At 46.2% G+C, this 19,839-nt stretch overlaps 1 protein-coding gene across 2 annotated transcripts; it reads right to left on the bottom strand.

The window, feature by feature from the left end:
* Window positions 1-1,883: 1,883 nt before the first annotated feature.
* LOC111141789 (1,25-dihydroxyvitamin D(3) 24-hydroxylase, mitochondrial) lies at window positions 1,884-17,864 on the bottom strand. 2 transcript variants are annotated; one of them, XM_022494604.1, is made up of 12 exons: window positions 17,607-17,864; window positions 17,218-17,408; window positions 15,935-16,028; window positions 13,987-14,083; window positions 11,688-11,779; window positions 10,927-11,038; window positions 9,308-9,453; window positions 5,859-6,025; window positions 4,768-4,846; window positions 4,079-4,276; window positions 3,863-3,982; window positions 1,884-2,747 (listed from the first exon to the last, which is right to left on the bottom strand). In XM_022494604.1, the coding sequence occupies exons 1-11, from the start codon at window positions 17,862-17,864 to the stop codon at window positions 3,872-3,874; spliced, it is 1,545 nt and encodes a 514-aa protein (XP_022350312.1). In that variant the 3' UTR covers window positions 1,884-2,747; window positions 3,863-3,871. The 2 variants fall into 2 exon arrangements, with proteins under 2 accessions (XP_022350312.1, XP_022350313.1); XM_022494605.1 differs by lacking the exons at window positions 1,884-2,747; window positions 4,079-4,276 and having other exon boundaries at window positions 3,872-3,982.
* Window positions 17,865-19,839: the final 1,975 nt, after the last annotated feature.

Below are 19,839 nucleotides of genomic sequence, written 5' to 3'. Positions count from 1 at the left end.
TGGCCTGTGTCACTGGTGACGATCATAATAGATCTGAGTCACCTTAACCCTGTGACCAGCACCGCACCCCACCCGGTCTCCCAGGCCTCAGCAACAAGGTTTTATGACTCGCCATGAGTCCTGCCAACAGGATGAATCTGGGCTTCCATGAGCCACTCTGTGTGGACATCTCTCAGAGCCAGAGGTACCCGGGAGGGTGCATCCTCCAGGGGCCTCCTGAAGAGGGTTGGCCCCAGGGAGAACAAACCCACTCGCTGGGTAAGCACCGTGCCCAGGGCTCCCCGGGGGATCCAGCTGAGACTGGAGTGCCTCCTCCCTGCCCCCCCCCGCCCCAAATTGTACCTGCTTTGGTTCCTCCTCCTACCCTGCTGCACTCAGTCCCCCTCACACTCTCCTCCAGAATCACTTCCTTAATGAATCCTGATGCCAGGACCAGCCTCTGGGGCATCTCAGTCATCCAGGAAGGCTTCCTGCAGGAAGCTGGAGCAGAGCTCTGAGTAGCGTGTAAGAGAAGAGCAGGTAAAGGAAGAATGCGCCAGGAGGGAAGATGGCAGGAGGAGGGGCCGCGGGTGCAAAACCTCGTGGGTCAATAGTGTTGAAGGAGTCAGAGAAACTGGCAGAAGCCAGTGTGGCGGGGTCTGGAGGCATCTGGGTGTGGGGGACGTGGGTTGGGGCCCATGGTTCAGTGCGGCCATATTTTCCAGGACACTGATGTCTGGCTTAAGAAATTGCATCTTGGGGCACCTGGGTGGCTCAGTGGGTTAAAGCCTCTGCCTTCGGCTCAGGTTGTGATCCCAGGGTGCTGAGATCGAGCCCCAGATCAGGCTCTCTGCTCGGTGGGGAGTCTGCTTCCCTTTCTCTCTCTCTACCTGCCTCTCTGCCTACTTGTGATCTCTGTCTGTCAAATAAATAAATAAAATCTTAAAAAAAAATTGCATCTTTAGATGAAAGCAATGGGACACCACAGAAGCAAGGATGAGACAATTGGTTTTGGGTTTTGAGAAGGCCAAAATGGCCAGTGAACAAAGAACAGACGAGATCAGCTGGAAGTGTATGCAAACATCTGGTGGCAGGTGTGGTTCAGACAGAAGTAAATGGGCTTGAAAAATATTGAAAAAACAAAAGGGAAAATTATTTCACCACTCAAATGATCATCTTTCTGTAAAACTGTTAGGGATGTCCACCTTTTTGTCAGACCAGATTTTGTGCTATGGGGCTTGTAAAAGGGCCTTCCTGGGAAAGTCTTCCAGTAAGACAAAGTTTAAAACTTTAAATTTTGATGTAACAAATGCAACAAAAAGGAAACCGTTCTAGAATGTTTCAAAACTTTTATTTTCAGATAATTCTAAGAAGGCATACAAATGAGATCTGACGACACATGTAGATTTACCATTCTAAAAATAATTTCACAGTAGGGAGACAGCATGCACTTATCTCAGTGATAGGTACATATTCAAATAAAAGGATATAAATGTATACTTCTGAAATATCCTAAAAATATAACCTAGGAAGATAAATCTTTCTCAAATATACAGAAATATATAGTATGTTTTTAAGAAAAGTAGTAGTAAACGTATATTAAAAATAAACTGTAAAAACATTTTTACAAAGTTTTAAGTACGGGGTAAATCTCTATGCATTTTCCATTATGAAATTGTATTTTCTCAAGGAAGTCAAATCACATAAAATGGTTTATATAGTTAATCTCTAATGTATGCACACTTTACTACTTTTCTATAGAGGGGAAAGCAAAGCATGAGAAGTCACCGAATATTTTTGAAACTGTAACTGGACACTAGAACATTGTCCTAAACCATAGATCCTAAATCAAATACCATATATATTTTTTTAAAATGACTTGAAAATTGTCATTATAGCACACACAGACACACACACATACACAATTTAAAAACTGTGGATCTACTTCTTAATGCTAGAGGGAAATCCATTAGCTAAATAAAGAATTTCAGAATCTTTTGACAAAATGATGCCGTGGTGAATCATTAAGGCCTTCTTAGATAAGAGGTTCTGACTTCATCAAAGTATTTCTTAAAATAGAGTTATTCTCTGATTTCCCAATAATGCTGCAATTTCAAAACAGGAAAAATGCGGTTTCACAGAGACCAGATAACTTTAACATATAGCTTTGCTTACGTTATAAACAAGTGTTTCCCCAAATATTACATTAAACAGAGTTACAATAAATGGATTGCCAGTATTACCCCAAGTCCCAGATGATTTAGATAGCATACGTTAGGTCTTTCATTGTGAAATGTAAACTCACTTTTGAGAAGTAAAGAACCAAGCAGTGAATTTGGTAGGGAAGGAAGAGAAACATTTAGTGACTTTGCCAGACTAACTGGAAAATGCCTGGCCTCCTTGTCACATCACGGAATGTGCAAGAGAAAGCGGTATTATGAGTAATTCTACGTAAGCCAAGATGGTGCTGACATTGGTTCAAGGAAGCCAGCAGTATACCCCTCGGAGTGCCTTGCGTCCCAACAATCTGGTTTCCTGAGTCAGATACAATCTTATTAAATACCATCATCTTTACAGACAGTCAGACTGTGCAGCTTCCAGAACAATTGTGCTGAAGAAAGAGTATAAACACCAGGGCTTAACTGTTCTTTATGTGCTGTTTCATGCTCTGGTGATTGAAGTTAGCTTTCCAGGAATGTAGAAGTCATAAGCACCATGCTTGTGGGAGGGTAAACATTGCTGTTCTTGGTCGGGGTTAAAAAAAAAATCTGGAAAATAAAGTAAAACCCAATTACATATTAAAGAAGTATAAGTAAATGATATTTAACACAGGCTAGTAAATATATACACTTACATTTCAGGGTTCGGTATGCCAAAGCCCTGTGCTCAAATAAGGCTGGCCACCTGTATTTATAAATAAAGTTTTATTGGAATGGTTTTAGTAGACAGAATAATGGCTCTGAGGAAATGTGTATGCTCTAATCTCCAGAGCCTGCAAAGGCATGGCAAAAGGAATTTTGCAGATGCAATTATGCTTATGGACCTTGAGATGGGAAGATTATCCTGAATGGCAGAAGGAGGAGAGATTCTAAGCCAGGAAAGGGACTCAGGTCGCTCTGGCTAGCTTTGAAGATCGAGGAAGAGGTCATGAACTAAGGAAAACTGGGATTAGCTCTCAGCTGCCCACAAGAAAATAGGGACCTCAGTCCTACAACCCTAAGAAACTAAATTCTGAGGACAACCCAGATTAGCAAGAGAATAGATTCTCCCCTGGAGCCCCCAGAAAGGAATGTAGCCTTGCTAGCAGCTTGATTTTAGCCTGGTAAGAGCTGGGCCAGACTTCTGATCTACAAAACTGTCAAGGTAATACATTTATTATTTAATACAAGTTTTAAGCAATTTGTACATAATTCGTTTTAGTAAGTTGTTGTAGCAGCGATAGAAAACAAACAAAACAGCCACACCTGTTTGTCAAGAAATTGTGTGAGGCTGCTTTCAAGCTACGAGGCAGAGTTCAGTGGCCCTGGGGCAGATCTCAAGGCCTGCAAAGCCTACACTATTTGCTAGCTGGTCCTTTACAGAAAAGGTTTGTCCACCCCTGATACTCACACACAAAACTCGTAATGGCATCTTGCCTTTACTGAGCACTTATTGGATGCCAGGATCCAGGCTAAGTATTTGGTAACATATCAACTTTCTAGGAAGATATGATTTTGGTCCCCATTCTACAAATTAAAAATTAAAAAAAAAATGGCAGCAGAAAGGTTAAGGAGCTGGTCCAGGTCCCCAGCCACTCAGTGGCGAGCAAGGATTCAAACCTGAGTCTCGCTGACTTCGGAGCTCAGCTCACCCCTGGGCCGGTCACAGCCCGCCAGATGCTCACCTGAGGCTCTTAGCGCTGGCGGAAGGCGATGGGGAGCTCCCGGCTGGGCACCAGGATGCCAAGATGTAGCATCTGCACCGGCTCGTTGTCCGTGGCCACGATGTCGTATTTGCGGACGATCTGGAACACACATGCACCAAAAAGGCAGAATTACCCACCCCATCCTCCTGCCTTGTGGAGTACGAGAGAGCACAAGTGCAGAAATGAGAGCTTTACCCAGCAGAGAGCCAAGTGGAGCTGGAGCTCAGCTAGTCGGCGACCGATGCACATTCTTTTCCCAACACCAAATGGGAGATGTGCAAAAGGATGAATCTTTTTCTTCTCCTGAAGCCAACGTTCCGGCCTAAACTGGCTTGAATCTTTAAAATTTTCTTCGTTGGATCCCAACACCTGGGTATTTAGCATCAACACCGTCTAAAAACACACAGAAACACAAATGGTGTAAAACAACTAGAAGGAAACATTTGAACAGCAAAATTGACAAAAGGGACCACCTTGCAAACTTAAACGCAACCCATGAGTTTATAATATGATGATTGCCAATATGTATTTAGTGCTAGAAATATACCGGGTGATGAAGAGGTAAAGAAGTTTAAAATTTAGCATCACATTCTCATGCCACCCTATGTGGTGGGTTCCATTATTATCCCCATTTTACAGATGACAAAGCTGAGGTCACAAAGGTTAGGTAACTCACTCAAGGCTATGCTTGAATCTACGTCTCTTTTTTCCCAAACCATTAGTCCTAACACCATACAATGCAACATGTCAGCTATATACTAAGATACACATATTTCCAAAATGAATGTTCTCCCAGGGAAAGTGTTTATGGAGATCCGACGAATATTTTGGAAAGTGTATCGTTCAAAGCTCAATAAGGTACAGATTGCATGAACCCTACTTACTCCTTTGGGTAAAGTGTATTCACCCAGAACCGTTGCCTTGTCAAGCGTCCGAGTTGTGAACGGCACACTTGGGGTAAGTCTGAAAAAACAAAATTAACATGTAAAGGTGAGCACAGACCAATCTCTAGATCAAATAGCAGTGGGGATGGAGATACTGATTAAATAAATAATTCCTGCATAAGTTCAAACTCAAAAAGGGAGCAGGATCACAACTCTCACATAGAAGTTCTGTCTCTTTTTTTTAGAAAGAAAGTTTTATTTTATTTAATTAACTTATATATGGGGGGGCAGAGAAAGAATCTTAAGCAGGCTCCAAGCCCGGTGCTGAGCCCGACACTGGGCTTGATCTCACAACTCCAAGATCATGACCTGAGCTGAAATCAAGAGTAGGACACTAATCGATTGAACCCCCAGACATCCCGAGAGGTTCTGTCTCTTTCTTCCCTAAATTTATAACTCCTGGTTTTATTCCTTATTGTATTGGTTAACTCCCCAGTAACTGCTTAGTAGTTCTTAATGCTGATTTTCTCCTGTTTCATTCTGGACTGCAAATGTGTGTGTTTCCAGCATCACCCTTAAGCCTGACTTTTGTTCTAAGTTTCTCCTATCTGCTCTTCATGAAGTGAAAGCTGTCTTTTTCCCAATCCTAAAATGTTGTGAGTTTTGTTTTCCAGAAAGGGTGTAAAAAGAATTTCCAAAGAGCATTTTATCCCAGAGGCTCAAAGACAAAGATGCCTCTTTGTCTTATCAAATAATAATATGGTTTTCTTGCTAAATTTCTTCTCATATCCTTCACTTATGCCCCTAACCTTAATTAGAGCTTATAGCATTCATTAGACTGTTATTATTACTGATTGAAAGGGGAGGACACTGACTTTCTAGAGATTTATTAGAATTTGCCCAAGTGATTTAAGAAATGAATAATAGTGAAAGAATATGGACCTAATGATTATGTATTTATTTATTTTGCAGTTTGTTAAATGTTTCTGAGTCGACGATGGGTGTTGTCTGTGGGTGTGGAGGCCCCTCATTGTATATTTAAGAGAATGGTTTTCCAGCGTATCTGTGTTGGCTTAAGCATGTGTTCTCACCTCATAGATTCTTTCAAACAGGCTTTTAAATATGGCATATTCCTCAAATCCTCTGCCCGTGGCATCTGATTTCCAGGCAATACACTCCAAATTTCCTTAAGAAGCTTTTGCTGCACATGGGGGTTACGGGATAAATTGTAGAGAACCCACATTAAGCTGTTCGCTGTCTGAAAGGCAAATGGACATAAACTTGAGTTTCGGCAAATAAACTGCCTCAAAACCATTATGAGCTGAATGCAAGCTGATGCCTACACTTTACAGTATTTGAAAAGTCAGCTTTGTTTTAGAAAATAATGCCAATTAAGGATAGCTTAGTCAACAGACTCTTTGAAATAATCAGCTGCATTAGGACACTTACAATTCAGTTTGATACAAAAATTGTCCGAACACAAAAGAAGCATGTGGAACTGGTGACAGGAGAGCGAGCTGGTTAGGACTGTATCTGTGTCAGTTTCCAGGTGTGATAAGGCTTTATTTCTGCAAGATGTTACCACTGGGGGAAGCTGCGGAAAGGATCCCAGGGGGTCCCCTCTATTTTTCCTTAGACCTGCAGTGACTCTCTAATTATCTCAAAATAAAAAAGCGTTTAATCAAAAGTTGTTTAATACAGAAAATGAATAGTATACCTCGGTGGGAATAGAGGGATGGAGATCACGGCAGTGTTTCTAATGAGTTTTTGTCTTTTTCTTTTTTTTTTCTTTTTATTTAAAGATTTTATTTATTTACTTGACACAGAGAGAGAGATCACAAGCAGGCAGAGAGGCAGGCAGAGAGAGAGGGGGAAGCAGGCTTCCCGCTGAGCAGAGAGCCCGATATGGGGCTCGATCCCAGGACCCTGGGATCATGACCTGAGCCGAAGGCAGAGGCTTAACCCACTGAAACACCCAGGCACCCCTGAGGTTTTTTCTTTTTAATTTTATAGTGCAAATGCGTAAGAAGCTGCATTTCTGGAATTTAAAAGGGAGGGGTTTTTCTTTTGTCACACCCTAAAAAGTTACAACAACAACGAAAAAGCCTTATCTATGAAACCCTGGGTTTCAGCCACAGGCAAAGAGCCCTGGTAGGAGGGTGCCAACACCAAAATAAGAAATTCTGGCACTGAGTTGAGTATTTGAAGGACCCAGCCACAGCTTCTGACAGAGGCTCATGGTCTTTCAAGTGTCATGCTTTACTTCCTTTCCAAAGGCAACAAGTGGAGAAAAAATACTGGCTGAAATAGCCAGTGTAGCTTTTAGCTTCATAACAGTCACCGAGGGTAGTCATATGTATTTGTTTTTAGGCTTTTTTTTTTTTTTTTTTTTTAGCTAATGTAAGCCGAATATTCCTGTAAAAATGGTCATTGCAGACACGAAGACGGTTTTGCTAAGTGCCATGTACCCCTGACAGAAACGAGCAAAGTTCGAGACGATTTGGAGCCAACGGCATTTACTATTTTGGGAAGAAGATGCCTTCAAGGCAGGCTTCTTCATGTCAGAGGAGCGGTAGCCTCAGCTGCAAATGAACTGTGGGCGGCATTATTACAAGAGTCCAATTTACAAAACAGGAAGAGGGCATAGCCACCAAATTAGATACACTTTCAAATTTCTCTGATTTTCCAAAAGTGACTTCCAGAATTGCCAGGACTAAAAAAGAAACATTTAACCATATCAGCGGGGCCTTTACCACAAGTACCAAATAGAGTTTCCAAGAGGCAGATAACTGTAGCTTTCACCAAAGCCTTGTAAGACAGCCTGGGCCTTTTAGGGTAACTGCAGGGGCTGAAAATGTCCTGGGAAACCTCGCAGGCACTAACTATCCCGGCTTGACTTCCATGGAGGAGATCCGTCTCGCAGCTGGCCTCCTGGCTTCTGCTCTGCCTCTTCTAGAGCCTTCTTTCACTACACCAACCAGAGCCCTCCTTTCAAAACAAAAATTTGATCAGGCTGCTCCTTGCTTATAATACCCCAAGGGCTTTCCATCACAGGTGTAATAAAATCCAAATGGCTTACTAAGGCTTCTGGTGAATACGGCCCCTTGACTTCTCCAGTGTCTACCTGACCACACTTGCTAGGTCTCCAGCTCCCACCGTCTTTCTGCTCCAGGACCCTTGCACATGCTGTTTCCTCTATCTGGAGAGCTCTTCCACCGGATCTTGCCCTGGCTGCCTCTCTCTCATCATTTCAGTCGGCTTCAGGATCACTTCCTCGGAGAGGAACCCTGTCCCCTCTCCATCTCCTTCTAGCCCAACACTCAGAAGGTTTCCTCCATGTCTCCTATCATTAATTGAAATAATCCTATTTACTGGTATATCTACATGTTTCTAGTTGGATTTCCCTCCCCACAGTTCAGTTCCATGAAGGCCACGACCTTGGCCTCTGGTTCATGGTGGTCCCTCAAGCACCTGGAACAGTGCCAAGCACACAGTAGGCACTCTGTCGTTTCTGAATCCTTTCTTTTATTTATCAAGTATTTGTTGAGCACCTACTTTATGCTAAGTACTAGTCTAATCCTAGGAATATAGCAGCCGACAAAACCAAGTCATCTCCCATGGAGCTCACATTCCCGCTGAAAACAAAAGATACTCGGTGAACCTTTACTTTTATCACCCTAAGGAGCCTCTTAGGTTAAGTGAATCAGTATGACGGTGAACAAAATGAATTCCTCCTTTTAACAGCCTCCTGGAGCATGAGGAGAAATGAAGACCTTGCTTCCCCCACCCGATATAGAAAACCCTACTTTTTCTTTGGGTGCGAAACACAAAAGAAAGGGGAAACATGGAAAGAAATGAACCAGGACATATTTTTCTTAGCAATTATAGGTGTATGAACTATTGGGTCATGAGGAATATTAGTACACATCTTTCCAGTGATGGTGCAAAGAACAGATCGAAGATGGTCAAACCCACCGGGACCCCTGTCAGAATTTGCGGAATCTGGTTGGATTGTGTACCTGCCAGGAGAACCCAGCACACTGGGGACAGAATCTTGGTATTTCAAATTGGTTATTTCATATAAGTCAAAAGCAAGTTTTCCTGGACTCACTATGTTTATGCTTTTAATCAGAAAAAAATAAATGGACTGGCAGAGAGCATGCCAATATTTTTAGAGTAACAACCATAGTCAGGCACTTCAGGGGCAAAGTCGACAACCTTTTAGAACATACTCAATTTTTAAAAGTCCTTCTATGATGTGGCATTTTACTGCCTCTGAATTCCTGTAGCAGCCTGTGTCTTTATTGTGGCACTTGACTTTCCCCTCTAGAGCGCATGAATTCACCTGCTATCACCTGTTGAAGGACCAAGGCTGTGCCCTGGGTCTCCCACAGCATCTCATAGGATGCTCTTTTTATTTCTGCTAAGCCACTGCTCAGTTAATCCTTGTGGACTGAATGAGTTGAAGGAGTATTTAAAATTCATCCTGAAAAAGATTTTCCAGCCCGTTCATTTAGCAAACCGACATCATGCCCCTTACCGTTTCTACAGCGGCCAGCTGGAGCTCTGTGACTGCTGCATACAATTCTTTCTTGGACAGCTGATTATGGTGATAAATATCACAGAGGAAATCTGCGCTGGGCTGTTCAGAATGTTTGTCTAAGCGGTTGTCGACACAAGATTTGACTATTGGAGAAGAGAAGAGGGAAAGGAAGTCAGGTGACGGTGACGATGAGAAAGAATGCCAGAGAACCCCAGATAAAGTCCTCCCCGTGACATTAAAAGACCTTTTCAGGGACACTGATCATTTCTTCAAGGAGCTAATGTTGCCTTGTTGTTAAGAAACCAAGGATGGATCGGTGCCTGGGGGAGCAGTGCTCCTCAAACTTTAACATGCTGAAGAATCACCTGGGCATCTTGTTAAAGTGCAGATTCTGAATCAGGGGTCTGGGGCAGGCCTGGAAGTCTGCATTTCTAATGGGCTCCCAGGTGCTGCTGCCACTGCTCTCAGGTCACAGTTTCAAGTAGTAAGAGCTTAGAGTTTGGAAGAGATCGTCACAAGACAGAGATGGGATTTGGGTCTGCCGTCAGGATCAGAACTTGCACCCAGATCCAGGTGTCTCGCTGATCTGGTCACACACGAATACAGGCATGGTGGGACTTGGCTCCCAAATCTGGACGGTAGGGGAGGAAAGAAGCTCCCCCAGTGTCACCAAACATAAACACACATGAACACACACACACTCAAGGGCAGTGCCCTGCATGCTGGCGATGGTAGCAGAAATTTCTAACGTTCGTAGAGAATGTTCTAGACCCATGTCTCCCTCGTTTCAATCCCCTAGGCAAGCCACCACCGGAATACTACTAACAGCGAGGTTGACAGTAGTAACGACGACTGTAAGCGGTACAGCAGCTAAAGCTAGAGCTTTGGGAGCCCTTCGGTCCGGCTTCCAACCCTAGCTTTTGCCATCACCCAGCATGTCATCCTGACAAAGGTACTTCTTTGTGCCTCAGTTCTGTCCCTCAGGGCTAATAGAATGACCTACTTGATAGGGTTGTTGGTGAGAATTAAATGAGTATATGGTTATGTGTGTATAAAAGATATGACATGGTATGATATGATATAGATCCTCTTACTAGTACATATTGGTAACTCATAGAACAATACTCATAGGACCAATATTCTCCTTGTGATGTGGCAGACATAGCTCAGAATCATTAGGTATTGAGATAAGTCAGGTTTTTACATTATCTGTATTAGACCTAGAAACAGTTGCATTGAGGTAAGTATCATTATTGTCGTTATTAGCCCATTTGAGAGACAAGACTTCTGAGGACGAAGGCAATACAGCACATTTGGTCAACCTGCGACCCCAATGACAGAGCTGGGATTTGAATCCAGGTATCTCTGACTCCAGAGCTCTTTCTTTTAACCACTTCTGGCTCCCAAAGACTACACAAAGCCATCTTTTCCTTAGAAATAGAATTTCCTATACCAGGGGGATTCTAAACTCATGTTTCCAAAGCTGGAAATAATCAGGACGCGCAACTCCATCAAAGGATCAAGGTCATGAAGTCAAGATCATTCCAGCCTTCTGGCAGCAGCTCCAGAGATGGGGCTGTGGGGTGTGTGTGTGTGTGTGTGTGTGTCCACATTACCTGATTTGAAAATGGTGTCCCAGGCCAGCGTGTGGGCCTGCCACACCTTGGTATTGAGGCTCTTGTGCAGCTCGACTGGGGTCACCATCATCCTTCCAAACGTGCTCATCATCTGTGAGGAACACAGTGCCTTTCATTCCGGTAACTACCTCTCAGAGACCACTGTCACATGGGAGAAGAGCGCCCTACATGACCCACGCCCCGTGCTTCCACAAAGCAGGAACTCTCCCCATCCCGTGCTGGGCACAGAGCCCTACCCCGCCCTGGTGGCACAATGAAAATGATCTTTGGGATGATTTTCCACTGGATGTGTTTAGTAAAAAATGTGATCTTAGGACCTACACGTTTAAAAAGAAGGAGAAAGAAGGAAAACCATCTCTTCCATATTGACTTCCATTTCCATTAATTTCCCAATGTCCGACATTTTGACACCAGTTTCACGGAATCTATCACATCCATGTGGGATCAAAACGATTCAAAAATATTACCTCTGAACATTTTCAGACTCTTTTTCAAATAGTATTTTAATCGACTGTCTTTTAACTGAAGTACCTATTTAAATGTGCCTCGACAATGATGTAGCGTGATTCCTGGTTTACGAGCATACGTGCACATACACATGTGAAAACACATGATGCGTTGAAATGAACACTTAACTAGTGTAATAAAATAGAGGTGTGTGGCCCCTCCTGGGGAAACGGGATGCACGTGCGTGAAGTTCTGTAAATCGGGAAAATTGCTCTCCTCGGGGGGATGCTTACTGTTTTGATGGCTATGATGAAGTTCAAAGCTTCATCCCCTGCATCCTTCTGGAGGAGTCCAAACCTCTTCTCATAGAGCACAAGGCAGATGCCTGTCATTTAAAATAATCAAGAGTTATGCAATCGCAGCAGCACTGGGGTCTGTGAGTAGCAGGCTATTAAAAGTTCGAATCCATCTTTTGTAAGAGCGAGGTCTTTTCTAAGAGGAAAGGCAAAAAAGCTGAGAGAAAGGGGCATGACACTCTTCTCACCTTCTAGAAGTTGTCTCCACGTCCACTGACCTACCTATTCCCTGCAGAACCTCCTGGTCAGAAATGCCATGGTGAAAATATAGCCATTTTTATATGCAAATGAATGTCTCCTAATGCTTGCTTTTGTCAGAGTTGGTCATCGATATTATGTGTAGCAGACACTGTTAATGGCCTCCCTGATACTCATTCTCCCCTATTTCTTCCTTAAGAGATCTCCGATTTTATTTAGAGCATTAGTGTATCAATCCTCAGGCAATGAGAGTGGATTGATCTAAGACTCTGGTGACATTCCTGTTCCCTGATTTCCCCAGGCTTTCCTGTAGCAGCCTGAGAAGCGGCATGGCCCAGGTCTGGCCAATGAGGCTTAAGGAAAATACTCCTTTGCTTTCTTAATAAAAGGGGCAGGTACAGCTGGCTTAGCTCCTCCCTCTTTTCTTCTTGTTTTTGCCTGGAATGCAGAGGTGAGGCCGGGAAGGGTAGCAGCCATTTTGCAACAAGCCAACCAGTTAAGGATGGATGAGCAAAAAGATGGAGAGTACTCAAGGACATCGCTGAGTGCCAGCTGTGGACTGCCCTCCTTGAGATATCTCATAACGCTGGACAATAATTTTTAAACCACCGATCTTCTTTGACTTGCAAAGACATGCTTTCGATACTCCTTCATTCGGGTATTTCCAGTGGACAATTTCCAAAACATACACTTCCTTTCTCCTCTCTAATCATTCCCTTACTTTATTCTCCTCCCCTTTCCCTTAACACCTTCCGTGGTTTTCTTCTTTGCACGGAGCTTTCTAATGTGCTAAGATAGTCAAATGGTCTCTCTTTAAAGTGAGGCTGAGTTGATGGTGGAGACAGGTCACAGCAAAAGGCTCCATCCTGGAGAGCCCTCTCCAACCCTCCCATCTGCATCCAGAGTGATCCTCCCAGCAAATCAGTCCAAGCCACCTTCTGGTTAAAAGCCCTCTATATCACTCCCAGATACTTCCAAGCTCAAAGCCAAGTTCCCATCCCTGGTTTACAAGGTTTGGCCCCTGCCCTCCTCCCATCCTCTGCCCTCGCCATGCCTCTCCCTTGTTGGTCATGCTCTGGTCATTCTGAACATCTTCCTGTTCCTTCAACAGAATCTTCTCTGCTCCTTCCTTGACCTCCATCTGGCGAACTCCTACTCATCTACCAGGCCTCAGCTGATATGGCACCACTGCCACGAAGCAGTCCCTGGCCGAGCTTAGCTGAGTCAGCTCTCTCAGATTCTCCCACAGCCTCAAACCTCCTCAGTCAGGTGCCTACTCATTCCATGGAAACAGCTTCCTTGCCTGCATCCCCACAGGGCAGCATCCTGGTCCAGGCAGAGCTCTGCTTTTTGTTCCTGCAGTGTTCCTCAAAGAAAGGGATCATCCCCTTTTCTGTTTGGAACCCTCCATGGCTCCCTATCTGACTCAGACTAAAAGCTCAAGTTCTGGCCAGAACCTACAGCCCTTGGCTTGGTCTTCCCCGCCCCTCTTTCCCTTCCCCTACCATCCACTCACACCAGCAAACTGGAAGCCTGGGAGACATCACTCATGTTTCCACCTTGGGGGTATTTGGCCTTCCTGTCTCCACAGTCTAGAACCATCTTCCCACGGATGCCCCATGGCTTGCTCTGTTAGGTCTCCCATTAACTGTCTCCTTCCCAAAGCAGACCTGCCTCCTCTAGGCACCTAGGTTCTTTCTTGAATCCCTTACCCCTTGGAAAAATATATATTAAAGTGTGTTTACTTATTGATCGTCAACCCTACTAGACTCGAAGCTCCATGGGAACACAGACATTGCCTGTTTCGTTCACTGCTGTGTCTCTAATACTAAGCACAGTGCTGGGCACATAGCAGGTGTTCAATAAATGTTTGTTGAGTGACTACATAAACAACCCATAGTGTAAAGCATAACTCAGGTGCCTGAAAGCATGAGAAGACTGCACAAATGGCCCTTCATTGCCAGCAACAGTGTATGATTATAGAAGAGTTATTGACAGAGTCACCAGGAAATCAAACAAGACAGTGAAGACAACTTACTTTCAAATGACCATTTGTTCAGATAGCTGTATAAGTCTTCAATGTGGCCCCTCTCATCACAGAGCTCATCTATTCTACCCATAAAATCAGCCAACACCTTAAAAGAAAGAATCCACAGAAGATACATTTCAGTCATTGAAGGAAAACAAAAGTATGAAGGCTCAGTAAGCTAATTTCAGGTCTTGGTACTTTGTATACTCACTGCCTGTCATGTTATTCCTTCTGAAGCAACACTAATTATATATTCTCCCTGGGGGCTCACCTTCTGTCCTAACAACCTTGTCCCAGGTTATTTTCTCAGCTTTTCCTTAAACCACCCTAAAGCTTAGGTTTCCACTTCTGATCTAAATTTAAGAAAAGGAAAACATTTCTTCTAATCAGAATGGGTACGAAGCCATGAAGGAGGAATCAGCCAAGTGTTTGTTGGCACAACCCATCAAGCCCCATGAGGTCTGCCACTTCCATATGTCTGGGCCAGCAAACATCTCTTTACTGGTTGGTATTGTGTTCAAGCGTATTGAACTTGGAAGCAGAAAAATCCACAAATTCGGGACACATCTCCTTCACTAAATAGCTCTGTGACCTGGGACAAGTTACATAAGGGCTCTAGATGCCAGCTGCCAAAATCAGGGTTTTAGAAGACTAACATATCACAATTAACAAGGCTTGTATCATACCAAGGACCATGTGAAGTGTGTTATCTTAGCTGATCCTACGGCCCTGTGAGGTGGAAATACTGTCATTACTCTCATTTCCTGCCTAACAGAGGAGAGAACGGGCTTCGAGTGGGGCTGAGGTGCTCGCCCTTGGACAGGTAGCTGGAAAGTGGCCACACTGGGGCCTGGAACAGGGTAAGTGTGACTACAAAGCCCATCTGTGTAACCAATGGGCATTTTGAGTTTGTCCACATAGTTTATTAAAAAAGACTATGAAATTGTTACCATTGAAAAAACTCCAGAAATTTCACATTAACCCGTGGAATTTTCACTACTTATAAAAAAAAATAATAATGATAAAATCTGGACACCCTGGGTCTGCATTCCTACGTGGCAGTCATTTGCTGGAGCTGGGGCTGCTGTCCCTTCCAGAAAGGGCACGCACTGTTCTGTTTGTTAAAATCCCTGCTGGGCCTTCCTTACACCTGTATATGAGTTAACTGGCCCCTGAAACCTTCTGGGTTTGTAATCTTACACCTGTCTGATCCTATCTGGGTTCAAGTTCAGTTCCAAATAAACACCTAGAGTGATTAGAAGTAAAGAGAATACTGTATGCTTAAATACCTCCCTCTTATGCCTTCTGTTGACTAAAGGATAATGTCTAAATGCCTTACCATGGTACAGAAACATTAAGAGCTGCCCTCTGTCCAGTATCATTTCAGAGAAAGCCTAGCCACTTGGCTGCACTGAATATACTATTCTCTGAACGCACCGCGCTATCTCATGCCTCCCTATTTTCAGCAAGCTACTCTCTCTGCCTGAATGCCTTTCTCCAACTTCTGTCTTGAAGGCTCCTATTTATCTAGCAAAACCCAGCTCAAATGGCATGGCCTAGGAATTTTACAAGCATTATCTCATTTAATTCCCCCAGCAAATTTGTGGGATGGGAACTGTCACACCCAATGTATAGATTGGGAAAGTGAAGCTTAGGGAAGCTAAGGGAATAGTCAAGTCAAGTTACAGAGTTAGGGATGGAGGGCTGAGATCCAAATTCAAGGCTGTCGTCTACTGCAGTCTCTGCTTAGAATCATTCCCTTATTGAGATGTTACCTTACAAAAGAGTGAAGGAAGGACGATTGAGGGTTTGGGGAGGAGGATGTGGAGAAGAGTAGGAAGAAAAGGAAGACCCCCGAACCATCAAATTGCTTGCACTCTGTAGCTACGACTTGAAGTTCCATAAACATCTCTCCCTCCCCAGGAGACCCCTAGAAAGCTGCTCCCAATCTGCAAACCTCATTGATTTTGTTGTCAAGCTTCATAATTTCTACTGGTTTCATGAGTTTTTTCTGAAAAGCACTCCGGACCCTCTGCCAGTCTTCTCCTTCCCTAGGAGAGAAGCAGAATTCTATTTAAGGCAAATTGAAAGGAAAAGAGAGGAGAAGCAAAGACACCCCCCCCCCCAGTTCTGCAACTATGTGAGCCGTATAATCAAATGAACACAGAATCATGGCAAGAGCTCTCCAGAGAACATGAGCATTGGAATATTTGGGGCTGGCTTGACATCAGAATGAAAAACCACCTTTCCTCCCCGCCAAAGATGACTCCAGAAAGGTGAAGTCCAGGTAATTTGGGCTCAGGGCTTTTGAGGTGCCCTGGCCGGGGCTGATCTGGGAGGCCAGATGCCTCAATTCTCAGCAGGAAGAGTGGGCACCCGAACCTCCCCTTCATCAGCAACTGAGATCTGTTTGAGAAAAATTTTTCCTCTCTTAATCCATTGACTTGGATTACCTCAACCCTAGAATTCTGTCATTGCCTCCAAATAATACACAGTCAGAGGTTCACTGGAGCTGTAAAAGTCTGTTCTAATTATCCACTTTCTTCCTTGACCCCATACCAGACCACACAGCCTGTGATGCACCACGCATTACTATGGTTTTTAATTCCAGTAATATACCCTGAAAAATACAACTATTAGGCATTACAATTTGAATTTTTTTTGAAGCGATAACTTGTTAAATGCTAACAATTAGAAAGCAGAGGAATCCAATCACATAATGGATGTATCTAAAAGAATGCCACCTTGATGTCCCTCCTCATCCCACCTTTCTGACTAGACTGGGGTCTTTCTGGAGGGGGAACGGGTCCCCTCCAGATAGGAAGGTAGCTGTCAAAAGCAAAAGAAGTTAATTTCTGGCCTTTGAGCTCACAAGAGGGGGTTACAGGCAATCGTAAGGGATAACTTTTTATATAATACGTTGGCCTGGCACGCTGACTTCCGAACCTCAACCCGCCCCAAGTCCGAACACCACAATGTGGGTAACGCTTTGGGCCTTTCATTGAAAAGGCACGGCCCTACCCATTTGCTAGAAAGAAGACAGGTGGTGGGTGCACAGTGCCGCTCTTCTCAGCCCACTCTGATCTAGCAAGCGTTCGAGACTGCACCGGGTGCAGGCTTTCGTGTTTCCCCTGCGTACGGGGTGGGGCGGAGTGGGGGGAACAACCGCTGAAAACCCTCTCCCAGTTTTCAAAAGCGTCAGCTCCAGCCGTCGGCCCCCATCCTGCCTCTTGGACTCACAGGATCAGCAGCCCGTAGCCCTCCTTGCGATAGTCGCGATAGGCCTTCCAGGGCTTGATCTCCAGCCGCTGGGGGTACGCGCTCTCCGTGCGGTACAGCGCTTCCAGCAGGCACGGCGAGCCCAGGTGCACCGAGTCGAAGGAACCCAACTTCATGCGGAAAATCTTGCCGTACTTCCTATGGTACTCCGCCTGCAGCGGGCCGCACCGAGTCAGCGCGCGTCCCTCGCAGTCCCGGGAGCGCTCCTCCCGCCTCCCGCCTCCCGCCTCCCGGGGCCGCAGCTACCGCCACACTCCAGCGCACTGTGCGCCCCGGCCGCGCGCCCCGCCGAGGGTTTGGAGCGCAGGGCAGGGAGGGGAGAGGGAATTGGGGCGCGACGAGGCATTTACCAGCGTGTCGTGCTGTTTCTTGAGGCCCCCCTTCCAGAGAATCTCCGGCAGGCTGCCCAGCAGCGGCCAGTTGGTGGGGCCCGGTAGGGCTGCCGCGTCCTGCGCCTCGCCGGGTTCCATCAGCGGGCAGAGGGGCACCTCCCGCGGCCCAGGGGGTGCGCACGCCGCGGACGTCACGGGTCTGGGTGGCTGCCCCAGGTGGCGCAGCTGCTGGAGGAAGGCGACAAGGGAGCGGCTCTTGCCGATGGGGGAGCTCATGGCAACGGGGGACACCGGGCCCTTGGAAGTGCGCGGGGACCGGGAAACGCGATTTGGCTGAAGAGGGGCCGGCGGGATCTGGGGCTTTGGCGATTCTGGGTGACAGAGGCAAAGAGGGCCCGCAGGTGCGATGGAGGGCGTGGCAGAGGAGCAGGGAGAAGAAAGGACCTTGGGCAAGGATGCTTGGTGCTGCCGCGTGCGGCAGCCTCAGGGCGCGGGTGCCGGCCGAGCGTTGGCCCCAAAGGCTGGAGGGGTGCCTCTGGGGGTTGGGTGTCTCTTTGAAGAGGATGGGAAGGGGTATGGGTCCGCCTGTGGATCTGCGGGGCCGACGTCCAGGTCTGGGGCGGCGAAGAGGAGGTGTCAGGGAGTGTGGAGAGATGCTGCTCGGCGCGGAGGTTTCCTCCGATCCCTCTCCACGCTCCATGCCCAGGGACCATGTATTTATGGAGACAGGGTAGGCCCTGGGTGGCCAATGAGCATGCTGAGTAGGGCGGAGAGGGCCCCGGCTGGCCCGGCTCGCAGGGACGCGGGACCCGGGGCGGGGGGGCAGGGCTGGGGGGGGAAATAGGATGGAGTCAGCGAGGTGAGCGAGGGCACCTGGGCTTCGGGTGACGGGTGCGCTGCTCCCCGGGCGGGAGCGCAGCGGACTCCACCCGGAGTTCACCGGGTGTGCGCCCTCGCGCCTCCCCGCCCTGCCCCGGCGGGCAGGAGCCGACAGTGGCGGCCGCGCGGCAGCCCAGCGCTTGCACAATCGCGCTGCAGGGCGGGCGAGGTCTCCGAGTGCGGCCGGGGGAAGGCTGCCGGCGCCTGCCGGGGAGCCCCCGGAGCCCGCAGCCCTCCGGGGAGCCAGTGCTTGCCAGCCGGGACGGAACTCTTTTTGGAGGAAGGTTGGCTTTCTGCGCCTCCCAAGGTGGGGTGCTGGAGACTTAAGTGAAAGGCATCCAGAGAGGGCATTTCACCTGCGGGTGTTCACTTGGGCCAGGCGAGCCCGCTGGGTTTGTGGTTTCCTCCCTGGGGGCTCCATTGTTTGGTTGTTAGGAAGATTTAATGGATTACCGTAGGGAAAGCACCACCAGCGGAGCCTGGCCGGTAGTCAGCACCCATAGAGTTTTTGTTACCCCTCTGGGGAGTTAGGAAACGTGGTGAAGGCGAGGTTTGCCGAGGAGCTGGCTTGCCTCTCCCGCGTCTACCCGCCGCCTCTGTTTTGGACGCCGACTGCCCCGCGCAGAGATGCGCCCGTGCAGCCCCACCAAGCCCCACAAAGTCCCCTAGCCAGGCGCGGGGCCACACGCACGCACACACGCACTCAACTTCTAGAGCCTTCGTGGCTGGCCAGAGTAGAACTTGCTCTACTGATTCAGGAAGAGAAGTTGGAAATTTTTGTTGATCGTTTTAAAGTAATTCGTGGTCTGTCATTCTGACCCGCGCAGGAACTAAGGACCGAGTCACGTGACCGAGCCTTTTTTGACCCTACTTCTGGCCACTCTTCCCTGGCGAGTTTATTGTAAACCTCTGGTTTGTTTCTTGAGAATCTTCAGCAGTCCACATTGAGCTTGAACTCTGTCATTTCAGATTTGTCCTGAGGTGTTAATGACTGCTAATGTTAATAAAAATAACTCTGTTAATATAATGTATCATATTAATTATAACGTTACTTATGTTAATACAATGTATTTTATCTACTGTTACAATGTGTTGGTAAATGCATTATTTACATACACATTCTATAGTACATATTATATATCACATACGGTAGATTATATACTATATGTACTATATATATTTTATATAGTATACATATGAGAGCTTATGATAAACCAGGCACTTAAGCTGGACATTGTACAAAAGTTTTCCCATGGAGTTCAGCCCAATGATGAAAATAAAGGAATCAATAAGACTGAAGCTTAGAGATTAAGTCCGATGTCACATGTGGCTCATGTGGGATTCAGACCCCAGATTTTCTGATTCTAGCCCT

This window comes from Enhydra lutris, unplaced genomic scaffold (genome assembly GCF_002288905.1).
Source record: "Enhydra lutris kenyoni isolate GAN:26980312 unplaced genomic scaffold, ASM228890v2 scaffoldscaffold6, whole genome shotgun sequence".
NCBI lineage: Eukaryota > Metazoa > Chordata > Mammalia > Carnivora > Mustelidae > Enhydra > Enhydra lutris.
This window is presented reverse-complemented; position numbering and strand designations above follow the sequence as displayed.

Bases quoted from the DNA above. Each gene is read 5' to 3' on its own strand.
- LOC111141789 (XM_022494604.1), bottom strand. From the start codon at position 17,864: ATGAGCTCCCCCATCGGCAAGAGCCGCTCCCTTGTCGCCTTCCTCCAG. The intron at 11,039-11,687 runs GTAAGCATCCCC...TGTTCCTCACAG, and splicing joins TCATCATAGCCATCAAAACA to ATGATGAGCACGTTTGGAAG. The intron at 3,983-4,078 runs GTAAAGCTCTCA...TGTGTGTTCCAG, and splicing joins TCCACTTGGCTCTCTGCTGG to ATCGTCCGCAAATACGACAT.